This window comes from Ascaphus truei, chromosome 6 (assembly GCF_040206685.1).
Source record: "Ascaphus truei isolate aAscTru1 chromosome 6, aAscTru1.hap1, whole genome shotgun sequence".
Taxonomy (NCBI): domain Eukaryota; kingdom Metazoa; phylum Chordata; class Amphibia; order Anura; family Ascaphidae; genus Ascaphus; species Ascaphus truei.
Genome location: NC_134488.1, coordinates 21801162 through 21814125, shown reverse-complemented (window position 1 = coordinate 21814125; position 12964 = coordinate 21801162). Strand labels below are relative to the sequence as shown.

Sequence of the window (12964 nt, the reverse complement as noted above, 5' to 3'; positions counted from 1 at the left end):
GCTCGTTCCAGGAGATGATTTTGTCTTCCGTAAGGTTCATTAACTCCAAGCCTCGGTAGGCCCGAGGGACAGCACGGGATTGAGACGCTAATGAGTCGGCTACTCTCAGCTCCGAGAATGCGACCTGATCGTCGACTACTGCAGCTATGGAGCATAGAGCACGTATATCAGGCCCCGGAATTTCTTCCCACACCTCCTCATCCAGGACAGGCTGGAGCCCGGTCTTCATGACAAAGCAGCGGCCCCTACGTTGGTGGGCCCTGGTTTATACTTGAGGTTGAAACGGTAGTTGGCCAGCGCCGCCAACCACCAATGACCTGTCGCATCTAATTTGGCGGACGTGTTAATGTACGTCATTGGATTATTGTCTGTCCGGACTTCAAACTGTACCCCATACAAGTAATCGTGTAACTTGTCCACTACTGCCCATTTGAGGGCTAGGAACTCCAGCTTGTGGACAGGATAGTTCTGTTCACTTGGGGTCAAGCTTCGACTCGCATACGCCATGGGGCGGAGCCCTGTGTCATGTTTCTGGTGCAACACTGCTCCCAGTCCACTAAAACTGGCATCCACGTGTAGCACGTATTCGCGGTCAGGATCGGCATAGGCCAGTACTGGGTCCTGCGTTAGAGTGTCTTTCAGTTTCAAGAATGCTTGCTCACAAGCAGGGGTCCATTTCTCTCCAAAGGGCGTTTGCGCCGTGATGTTTTTCCTGCCCGTATACTCAGGATAGATCTTTAAAAGGTTATTTAGGAGCTTAGCTTTGCTTGAGTAGCCCTCCACGAAGCGCCGGTAGTAGCCACAGAACCCCAGGAAGGATCGGCGTTCTTGGACGTTACTGGGCCTGGGCCAATTCACTACGGCCTCTATCTTCCCTGGGTCGTGCTCTCCAATGAGAATAGCTCATCCTCCGGACGTCTATCCGGATAGTGGCAGGCCACGATCATCATTCTCCTCCGGGAGGGATCTGGGTCACGCCCCACTCTTGACTGTACAGCATTCCATGCTCCTCTTCAGTCGCGATTTTACCGCAAGCCTCTTGTAGTGCCGGACACGTAGCGAGAGCCAGCAATGGGGCTTCGCCCGCTTCTTGTAAGTACATGCGGATCACCGATTGCACAATGTCGGTGTTGGTTCCCATGATTATCGGGGCACTGGGGTGGTCTTGTGGTTCTGGACACACTAAGGCTTCCACTTCCATGGGGTGGTGCTTACCAGTGTTCAGCTAGGGAATGTCCAGATGTACCTTCACCACTCCATCGATGGGGTAATCTTCGTGACTCAACCCTCTCAACCGTAAAGAGTCAGCTGTCAGTTTGAGCCATATCCTAACCTGAGTCACACCCTATCCTACAATGAGCCGCCACCTTATCTTCTTGTTTCAACATTGTCCTTCATTCCGTCTAGATCAGTGTTTCCCAACTCCAGTCCTCAGGGAACCCCAACAGGTCTGGTCTTAAGGATATCCCTGCTCCAGCACAGGTGGCTCAGTCACTGAGCCACTGATTGACCCACCTGTGCTGGAGCAGGGATATCCTTAAGACCTGACCTGTTGGGTTTCCCTGAGGACTGGAGTTGAGAAACACTGCCTTAGATTGTAAACTCTCATTACCTTTTTGTAAGTGTTTGTACATGTTCATCCTCACCTGTATACAACTGTTTGTTTTTGTAATATACATATATTATACCTCAGTGTAAAATAAATAAACTATAATAATAATAATATATACACACCTCCTCTTTTCAATCAGCACCAACTGTTTCAAGGTGACCTGCGCGGACCCCTCTCTGCCCTCTAAGGCAGCCCGAAGTCTGTGTGTATAGTGGGAGGGAGGATGACGTTTCATGGAGCAGACTTTTTAAATTATTATTTACATGTTTGGAGCTGTTGATTAAAAGGCAGAGCACATGTCTCGTGAAACACACACCGCATCAGCCATGGGGAGACCTCAGCAACTGTGCCTGCATCTGCTTCTGCTGCTTGCTCACAGCTGCCGTACGACCAGCTCACATCCGTCTGAGTGGACTTATGAAGGTAAGAGAAAGAACAGGTGGAATTGGAAACTTCCGTCTCTGAGGGTTATAATGTTGCCCCTTCAGCCTAACGTTTTAAAGGATGAGTTTCAGTGCTGTTTCTTATGTATGGAAGTATGGAAGTATGGAAGTGTTCAGTTGGTTATGACATATGTGCCAACAACTCCATGTCATCTGCATTTCAATTACCCAGGCCGACCTTTATTCAGACCTCACTCTATTCCAGGAATTCCCAACTTTTTTTTAACACTGAGCACACCCAGCTCGAAAATATTTGTTCTGTGAACCCCTAATGCAGGTTTCCCAAGTGCAGTCCTCAAGGCCCACTAACAGTGCAGGTTTTAAGGCAATCCTCTCATTAGCACAGGTGGCCCAATCATTGTGACTGAACCACCTGTGCTCAAGCCGGGGTATCCTTAAAACCTGCACTGTTACTGGTCCTTGAGGACTGGGGTTGGGAACCACTGCGCCTAATGAATAAATCGTATTGCCTACTTATCAGACTATCGCTCACAAAATTCCTGGCAGCACAGTGTCCTGAGCCCGTGGGGAACACATGCTTCATACGGTTCCAAACTGCCCCTCGGTGTGTGCAGACAGCGTGGGATAGTATCGTTTAACAGCGTACTGATCGGATTTCTGGAGGTACTTAATTCTCTAATGCTCCAGACCAGCAAACTGCTAAAACTCCGGCTTTTATAGAGGTGGTCACACTTGCTGATGATCAATTAATCAAGGGCATTTGATTAGCAGCACCTGTCTGCTACTTTGCATCTTAATTCCTATTGAAGCAGTAAGGGTGTACTTAGTTTTTCTCCATTTTGGCTTTATTTTTGTTAAATAAATCATGACACGGTGTAAAATGTCATATGTTGTTGTTCATCTGAGGTTGTATTTACCTCATTTTTAGACCTGTTAAGGAACAGATGATTGTTATTATGCCCTGATATGTAAAACCATAGAATTCAAAGAGGGTGTACTTTCTTTTTCACACAACTGTTGTGTGTGTGTGTGTGTGTGTGTTTAGCGTATACACTTTTTCATTTAGTTAGTAGGATTTTTACATAATTTAAAATGTATCAAACAAAAATGTGTTTCATTTATTATCTATAACAGTGATTTTCAACCGGGGTTCCGCGAGCTCCCCTTAAGGGTTCCGCGAGCTCCCCTTAAGGGTTCCGCGAGCTCCCCTTAAGGGTTCCGCGAGCTCCCCTTAAGGGTTCCGCGGCTGAGGGTTGTACAGCTGGGATAATTGTCCCGGTGGCTTCCCGGCTCCCTATGAAGCAACAGCCCGGCCGTCACTGCAATACTCTCCCTCCTGCTGTCAGCACTGGAAGTTGGGTCCAACTTCCGCATGACCGGAGGAGGGAGCTGAGGGGTCCCCTGACCGGTGCAGCACTGGAGTCCTCCTCACCCCAAGAAAAGAGAGAAGGTGGTAAGAGAGAGAAGGGGTGAGTAGAAGGGGGGAAGAGAGAGAGGGGTAGTGTAAGGGTGAGGAAGAGAGGGGGGGAGTGTAAGGGTGAGGAAGAGAGAGGGGGGAGTGTAAGGCTGAGGAAGAGAGATAGGGGGAGGGTAGGGGGAGAAAGAAGGGAGAGTAAGTGGGAGAGTAAGGGGGGAAGATAGAGTGGCAGGAAGAGAGAGGTATAGTGTAATAGGGAAGAGATGGGGAGTGTAAGGAGGAGGAGGGAGTGTAAGGGGGGAATAAAGAGAGGGGGGTGTAAAGGGGTAGAAAGAGGGGGTGGAGTGTAAGGGTGAGGAAGAGAGGGAGGAGTGTAAGGGTGAGGAAGAGAGGGGGGAGTGTAAGGATGGGACGAGAGAGGAGGAGGGTAAGGGTGAGGAAGAGAGAGCGGGGGTGTAAGGATGAGGAAGAGAGAGAGGGGGGGGTAGGGGGAGAAAGAGAGGGGAGAGTAAGTGGGAGAGAAAGGTGGTAAGTTAGAGAGGTATATTGTAAGAGGGAAGAGAGGAGGAAGTGTAAGGAGGAGGAGGGAGTGTAAGGGGGGAATAAAGAGAGGGGGTGAAGTGTAAGGGGGAAGAGAGAGAGAGAGAAGGGAGGGGGATTCCTTAACCAAAAAAAAGGTTGAAAACCACTGCTCTATAACAATATATATATTTTTTGAAGATTATTTAATTTTTCTGCATCTCCTCATTATCTCAATACATTCCTCCCCCTTAACTCAAGTCTTTGTATATTTAAAAAAAAAAAAAAAAATAGTGTAATCTACAATGTGGATACAAGTAATATAATATAATATAAAGCAGGCCTGCACAGCTCCAGTCCTCGAGGGCTGCAAACAGGTCAGGTTTTCAGGATATCCATAAATCAGCACAGCTGGCTGAATTAGTGGCTCAGTCATACTGAGGCACTAATTGAGCCAGCTGTGCTGAAGTAGGGATATCCTGAAAACCTGGCCTGTTTGCGGCCCTCGAGGACTGGAGTTGTGCAGGCCTGATGTAAAGGATCCATTTTGAAATGCAAATGTTACTATTGAATTGGAGCTACACTGGGATTGGTTATATACATCTGTAGCATAACTCTATTAAGATAGACGCACCCCCCAGTCGGTATACGTCACACGAAGAAGCGGGAATTTATGCAAAACGCGTTGCCAGGACGTAGTGCGTTTCACTAAATGGACCTCCCAGGCCAGAGACGCATTTCACTATACCTGGGACTGTTAATAGCTGGAACGCACATTACTACTTACTTAATTATAAGAAAACCTTTTAATTGAGACTATTACTTTTGATGTGTACTGTATGTAATATGATTTTCAGTCTTGGTTGGAAATAGTGCTGTCGCACATACGTTTTTCTATTGGAGTCTGATATTGTGCTCTTCATATCTAGATAAATGAAACCATCCCTGATGATTATATCTCAGATTATGGAGTGTTTTGTCGCTGTTAGACCTAAAGAAAACCACAAATTTTGTATTATATAATTGTATTTTATTTGCTTAGCTCTGTTGGTGAACAATATTTTTTTACTATTTGCAGCGGGAGAGTTGGATGAAGTTAACTGGGGGAAAAAGTTTCCTGTATGTGCAGGAAAACACCAGTCTCCCGTAGACATCCAGAGGAAAAAAGTCCAATATAACCCAAACCTGCGGAATTTGGAGCTCAGTGGCTATGAAGGACCATTACAAGGCCACTTCAAGATGATCAACACTGGTCACTCAGGTAAGTGGAAGACCTAAATAAGTTACGATAATACAATATCTCCATAGTGGCATACACATACATGCTCTTCTCAGAAGCACCTGAAAGGAAAATGAGATTTAATGGTTCATTATTTGGCAGGGAGTATATTGGAGTCTCTATTAAACCTGGAGAAACTTTGGCAATATGGATTTTAGGAACAGACGCCAGGTAAAATCGCATGTACTACTTATGCTGCAGTGCAGAGCGTCCTTTCTAAAATGACTCTTACGAGTTGTGTTATATACATGTACATCCCGTTCCCAGTATACTGACCTCAGAGAGAATAAGCCATCTGTTGTTAGTCCAGCGTTGATTTGTGGTATGTTTGTTCCTACATACAGTACAGATAGAACTTCCATCCAACATGAGCATCCAGCGGGGGCTTTCTAGCCGCTACACTGCAGTACAAATGCACTTGCACTGGGGGGGTCTTGACTTGGAAACCAGTGGCTCTGAGCACACAGTGGATGGGATGAGATTCCTTGCAGAGGTGAGTATTGCATCTCATCCTTCTCTTTGCTACACCTTAACTTTACCTCTGTATCTCTGACACTGTCTGTCCTGTCTCCATAGCTGCACATTGTTCATTATAACTCAGATTTGTACAAGAGCTTTGAGGAGGCCAAGGACAATCCGAAAGGGCTGGCAGTGCTTGCATTCCTATACGTAGTAAGTAATGACCCATGGGGGCACAGGCAGAGACTGAAAAAAACTGAAATGGCTGGGAAGCTGATGGAAAAGAGTGAGGCTGTGGTGTTGTGATTGAGGTTAGGAGACAGGGAAGAGGAGGAGAGGCCTAGGGTTAGCGACTCTGCCTTTAAAAGGAGCAATCCAAACGGGATGGTTTTTATTTTACATCCGATTGAAGCAGGGGGTCTCGGGAGCTGAACCCATTAATTTTAGCTCCAGGGACCCCCTGCTTCCAGAGATATGTTCTTCCGAAGGGGGTGCTAGGAACTCCTGTTAGTTTAAAGTTCCAGCGTCAAGTGGGAAAATAGGAAGCCTCATCGGATGACATCATGGATTCCTATTGGAACGCAGGACGCGAGAGCTTTGCAAAGCACCCATTTTGTGAACCCCAGCTAGCGAGCCAGAGTGGCTACCGGCACCCCCTACAGAGGCAAGTATCTCCAGAATCAGAGGGACCCTGGAGCTGAAATTCATGGGGTTCAGTGGCAGAAAGAGTCAGCAACCCATGAAACGTAATACATTGCAGAGCTTTATAACATGGTAGATGTGTTCTCTGAATTGTTACTGTATGCTTTATTATTTGTGCTTTTTTATTTTCACTAATAAACACAAACCATTAGCAGCATGTATTAGGCATAGAAATGTAAGATGCTTCCAAAAGATTTCTTTTTAGGGGCAAGTTTGAGAGAGCAGCCTGGGCCTCTTCAATTACTTTCCCAAACTTGCACCACAAACAATGATCCATGTAACTCCAGCTGTCACTATGAATAACACAATGTAGAAACGCATGACCTCGATGTGAAAGATGAATGATCCTTCCTAGGGAGAAGGAAAGTAGCTCAGGATGGGGGACAAAGAGATAAGCAAAAAGCAAGGTACAAGTCAGGTCAATTCTGTGTGTTTAGTCTGTTAACAGGCAATCTCTGCTCTACTCTTACTGGTTCTAGCTGCCCAGCTCTGTAAACTACAATTTGAGAACAAACTGTGTGTCCTCCATCAGGTTTACTAAAACAGAGGATGTCTCATACCAGACACACACCTCATTCTGCCCCTAATTAGTAATGACTTTTTAATAAATCCGGTTTCTGTGTCCTTGGGAATGGAACAAATGTTTGTCGGCACTTAGCAAGGATATGCAGTATTAGGAAATCCTGTCCTCATGGGAGCTTATTCTGGCTGCAGTATTGCAAGTGCCCACTGGGCTACACACACAGGAGAAAATGACAACAACCAGATTCATTGTGATGTAAGACTCTCCCACTTCCTGTTTGAGCCCTAATTAAAGTCCAGGAAGCTACTACTCTGTTCCTTATGTTGCAACTCTGCTCCTCACTATACTGCATGTCCCTGTTCCTATCTCCTTACAGCAAAGTATACTGCCTGCTCCTATATGTTTGATCTCGGATCTGTTCTGGACTTTGTCTTGCCTAACCCCTCAAGTCACTGTGCCTATTTGTCTGTGTATGACCTTAGAGCTGTTTTGGATGTTGCCTTGCTTTGCCACCCAAGTTACTTTGCCTGCTACCCTGTGTATGACCTCGGATCGGTTCTGAATTTAGCCCTAGCCTAAAACCTCAAATTATATTTCCTGATTACCTGTGAATGACCCTGGATTGTCTTTGACTCTGCTCTAACACCCTTTACGATTATCTTCCTGACATAGTTATCATTTTTTGATAATTCGGCCGGCTTCACCTCCCTGATGTGAACCAACATACACGTCACCTTATTTAACGCACATTGTTCTGCAATGGACAAAGGGCAGAGGCTGGTGTCGGAATACACAGGCTCTCTCACCTGCCCTCTCCCTGCTCCGGTGACGCAATCCCCTCCGGTCTTCTATCCGTGGCTGCTTGGCATGAACCCAGTAACCTCGGCTTTTGTTGGGGGCAGCGGGGGAATGTCAGCTGCCGGGATATTAATTCTCCGGTGCTGAGGCTCCTCTTCCGGTTCCGAGCCCACCCACTCCCCGGTGCCCGCGCTCCACTCCTGGTGCAGGCCGGTGCATTTTCCATCAATAGTGACAAGACCCCTTCAGTGCCAGATGGTCCAGCTCCATGGTGCTCTCAGACACTTCCTGATCATGTGATCGCTTCTGAGAGAAAGTGCAAAGCTAGGTCACAAGAACGGCACCAAATGTATGAAGGACGTTTTTGTCCATTGAAATTCCGACGGGATTAAATCTGGTGCTGTTTTTTTGCGCTGGTTGTTGCCCCAAAGTGTAATAAGGAAATAAAAAGAAAGCTGAACAGCAAGAAGGGTGCAGGGGACAACTTTAAGAAGAGAAACCAGTCTGGTTTTACTGGTCACAGCTTTCCTGCACCTTATCATATTGAAATTAGGATGCAGACAGCAGATCTAACATTAATTAAATGCAGGACGCTGTGTAATATCCTCTGTTTTGGTAAATAAAGACTTATTTGTTAATCATTCAGCGTTCTATATTATTGGGAACAGCACAAACCTGCCCTCATTCTCCGTGTTGAAAGTGTACACAATGGTGGATAAACAAATGGAAAAGGCAGTTTTATGCTGTTCAAAGAAGCTTAGCCAGAGGGATTCAGTATTCTGCAGCCTTACATCTGCTCACAAATCCAGACTATTACCTAGCAATATTAGTGTAAGAATTACCAATGATTTCACGAATTGGGTTATGGTGGCAGAGGCAACTCTGGGTACTTGGTTCAGATATCTACTATGTATTGTATTGTATTGTATGTCTTTATTTATATAGCGCCATTAATGTACATAGCGCTTCACAGCAGTAATACATGTGGTAATCCAATAAATAACAGATAATATAAATAACAGATCATGGGAATAAGTGCTTTAGACATTAAGGAAGAGGAGTCCCTGCTCCTAGGAGCTTACAGTCTAATTGGTAGGTAGGGAGAAAGTACAGAGACAGTAGGAGGGAGTTCTGGTAAGTGCATCTGCAGGGGGCCAAGCTTTATGTGCCATGTGTTCAGAATAGCCACAGTGCTATTCATATGCTTCTTTAAGCAAGTGTGTCTTAAGGTGGGTCTTAAAGGTGGATAGAGAGGGTGCTAGTCGGGTACTGAGGGGAAGGGCATTCCAGAGGTGAGGGGCAGTCAATGAAAAAGGTTTAAGGCGGGAGAGGGCTATAGATACAAAGGGGTAGAAAGAAGACATCCTTGAGAAGAACGCAAGAGTCTGGATGGTGCATAACGAGAAATTAGGGCTGAGATGTAAGGAGGGGCAGAAGAGTGTAAAGCTTTAAAAGGGAGGAGAAGAATGGAGTGTGAGATGCGGGATTTGATCGGAAGCCAGGAGAGGGATTTCATGAGGGGAGATGCTGAGACAGATCTAGGAAAGAGTAGAGTGATTCTGGCAGCAGCGTTAAGGATAGATTGTAGGGGAGACAGGTGAGAGGCAGGAAGGCCGGACAGCAGGAGGTTACAGTAATCAAGACGGGAGAGAATGAGGGCCTGAGTCAGAGTTTTAGCAGTCGAGCAACAGAGGAAAGGGCGTATCTTTGTTATATTGCGGAGGAAAAAGCGACAGGTTTTAGAAATGTTTTGAATGTGAGGGGCAAATGTGAGAGAGGAGTCGAGTGTGACCCCAAGGCAGCGTGCTTGGGCTACTGGGTGAATGATCGTAGTTCCAACAGTAATGTGAAAGGAGGTAGTAGGGCCAGGTTTGGGAGGAAGTATGAGGAGCTCTGTTTTAGCCATGTTGAGTTTAAGGCGGCGGAGGGCCATCCAGGATGATATAGCAGAGAGACATTCAGAAACTTTGGTTTGTACAGTAGGTGTAAGGTCGGGTGTTGAGAAATATATTTGTGTGTCGTCAGCATAGAGGTGATAATTAAACCCAAAAGATGTTATTAGGTCACCTAGAGAGAGTGTATACAGAGAAAAGAGAAGAGGTCACAGGACAGAGCCCTGGGGTACCCCCACAGAGAGATCAATAGAGGAGGAGGAGGTATTAGCAGAAGAGACACTGAAAGTACGATGGGAGAGGTAGGATGAGATCCAGGATAGAGCTTTGTTCCGAATGCCAAGAGTATGGAGAATGTGAAGGAGAAGAGGGTGGTCCACGGTGTCAAATGCTGCAGAGAGGTCGAGTAATATGAGCAGAGTGTAATGACCTCTGTCTTTGGCAGCATGGAGGTCGTCAGTTATTTTAGTGAGGGCTGTTTCCGTGGAGTGAGCATTACTGAAGCCAGATTGTAGAGGGTCTAGGAGAGAATAGGTGTTGAGAAAATGGAGCAAGCGAGCGAATACAAGACGTTCAAGGAGTTTAGAGGCAAAAGGCAGGAGGGAGACAGGCCGATAGTTAGAAAGACAGGTAGGGTCAAGCTTGCTGTTTTTGAGTAATGGTATGACTGTTGCATGTTTGAAGGAGGATGGAAAGGTTCCAGAGCAGAGGGAGGAGTTAAAAATGTGCGTGAGCGTAGGGATTATAGTAGGAGCAAGAGGTTTTAGGAGATGGGAGGGAATGGGGTCAAGAGGGCAAGTGGTAGAGGGAGAAGAGGCGATCAACAGCGACACATCCTCCTCTGAGACAGTGGAAAAAGAGTCAAGGAAGGCAGGAGGAGAGTTAGGAAGAAGTGTAGGATGGGAGGAAGAAACAGAGGGGATTTTCTGACGTATGGATTCCACCTTTTCCTTAAAATAGTCAGCAAAGTCCTGAGCGGAGATGGAGGAAGGAGAGGCAGCTGAGGGTGGTTTGAGTAGAGTATCAAAGACAGAGAACAGTCGGCGTGGGTTAGACATGTGCATGTTGATTAGTGAAGAAAAGTAGGCTTGTTTAGCTTGCGAGAGGGCAGAGTTGAAACAGGATAGCATAAATTTGTAGTGAAGGAAGTCTGCGAGAGTATGAGATTTCCTCCAGAGGCGTTCAGAGGAACGAGTGGAGGAACGCAGCATGCGCGTGTGGGAATTTAACCAGGGTCTAGGGTTAAAAGGGCGAGTGCGGCAGAGAGAAAGCAGGGCATGTAGATCAAGAGAGGAGGACAAGGCAGAGTTGTAGTTCCTGACCAGTTTGTCAGGGTCTGTAGCAGAGCTTAGAGAGGAGAGGGAGGAGTGTAACGTGGACTCAAAGTCAGGTAAGTGAATAGAGCGCAGGTTTCTGCAGAACCGGGGGGTAGATGGAGGTGGAGAAGGGGAGAAGCGAGATAGAGAGAATGAGATGAGGTGATGGTCAGAGAGAGGAAAAGGGGAAATGGAGAAATCAGAGAGAGAGAAGTTTTTAGTGAAAACCAGGTCTAAGTAGTGGCCATCCTTGTGGGTGCTGGCTGCAGTCCACTGTTGAAGGCCAAAAGAAGAGGTTAGAGAAAGAAAGCGGGAAGCCCAAGGGAGAGAGGGGTCATCAATGTGGCAATTGAAGTCCCCAAGGAGAAGAACAGGGGAGTCTGAGGAGAGGAAGAAAGAGAGCCAGGATTCAAAGTGAGAGAGAAAGGCAGAAGGGGGATGAGTAGAGGTAGGTGGGCGATACATGACCGCAACATGAACAGGGAGAGGAGAGAAGATCTGGACAGTGTGAACCTCAAAGGAGGGAAAGGCAAGAGAGGGGGGAATAGCAATAGTTCGGTAACGGCAGAGAGAGGAGAGCAGGAGCCCCACACCTCCACCCCTGCCATCAAGGCGCGGAGTGTGAGAGAAGGAAAGGCCATGAAATACATATCGTATTAATGAGTTACAGCTGTGGCCGCCTTTATCTTAATGTGGCCGTAGCGGTGCAACTCTGATAACCGCGGGCAGATGTCTGCAATACTGCAATACCGTCTAAAAACTCATGTGGGCGTTCGCGAGCTGTTGTCTTCAAAGTCTAATACTGTAGCAGTTCAACCTATGTCAGTACACAGTCTGCGTGTGCGCGCGCAGTAATTGTAAATTTGCATATTTATACATGCATGTATGTCTCATTTGAACATTGTTGAAACGCATAGGCGTGTACTGTAACAGTATCACATTTCGGCGTATTTAGCGCTCTTCCCTCGCTCGCCCCCGCACACACACAGGATAATGTACTGCACTGCAGTATTTCAACTTCTTATCTACAGTACACCTCTCCCACACCATTCCTTTGAATGGATGGCTTTCTGGTTTCAATCACATTTCTGTCATCACATTCCTGCGTGTATAACTTTCAGTTTTGATTTACTGTATTCTTCTCTGTTGATTATTAATGCTCATTGGGGGGAAAAAAGTTCAAGAGTGACAAAAAATTTTTTTTTTAATTTTCCTATTGTTGGCTTTGAGTCACCTCTCTGCGCCTGCGTGTAATCCTCTTTGGGAAGGGAGCTGTAGTTGATTATTACTGCGCATGCGTGAATTGCTTGCGAAGTACAAGAGTGACAAAAAAAAAAAAAATTCTCGTCATTTTTTATTATTATTTTCTCAATATGAATGAACATGTTCCTGCCTCAACCATCTTGACATTACGATATTCATCTGTGCTGTAGCTTTTGACTTGAGCACTGTGTGTTTGACTGCACATGATTGATTTGTGTGATTTTTATGTATTTGGGGGTGTGGGGATCAAATTATTATGATAACCTGCCTGTTGAAAATATGTCATGTCTTTGAACTACAGTACAGCTAATCCTTCAGCAGCTTTACCCCCCTCCCCCACGCACACACACACAAGGCTCGCTCAAGGATTTGAACCTCTTATCGACACCTCTACAAAACCATTAATTAATTTTTCTATTGTTGGCTTTGAGTCACCTCTCTGCGCCTGCGTGTAATCCTCTTTGGGAAGGGAGCTGTAGTTCACATATATATAAGCGTATAAGTGTCACAGAGGAGTGCTACTGAGCATGGCAATATATACTTAAAACCAGAGACAGAACATGAAACACAGACAGAGCTCAGTGCTACATCCAATGAAACTTAAAAGCTCACTCCATTGCATCTCCCACTCTCAGGGGAACTTGCTTGCTTGCAGTTTGATTGTGACAAATCTAATACAGAGTGCTTTTCCTGGTAATGTACAGGTTAATAAGAGCTTCAATCAGACTTAGAACTTTGCAACTAATTTTGACAGATTTATTAAAAATCATTCTTCCTGGT

General features: G+C 46.0%; 1 protein-coding gene across 2 annotated transcripts in view; it reads left to right on the top strand.

Annotated features, from left to right (window-relative positions):
• The window catches only part of CA6 (carbonic anhydrase 6), a 55633-nt gene that overhangs the window by 8693 nt on the left and 33976 nt on the right, over positions 1–12964 (top strand). For both annotated transcript variants that reach the window (XM_075603600.1, XM_075603601.1), the window contains exons 2-5: positions 1752–2035; positions 5031–5213; positions 5576–5724; positions 5808–5903. In XM_075603600.1, the coding sequence (XP_075459715.1) occupies positions 1909–2035; positions 5031–5213; positions 5576–5724; positions 5808–5903 (555 nt within the window). In that variant the 5' untranslated portion in view covers positions 1752–1908. The remainder of the gene's footprint in view (positions 1–1751; positions 2036–5030; positions 5214–5575; positions 5725–5807; positions 5904–12964) is intronic.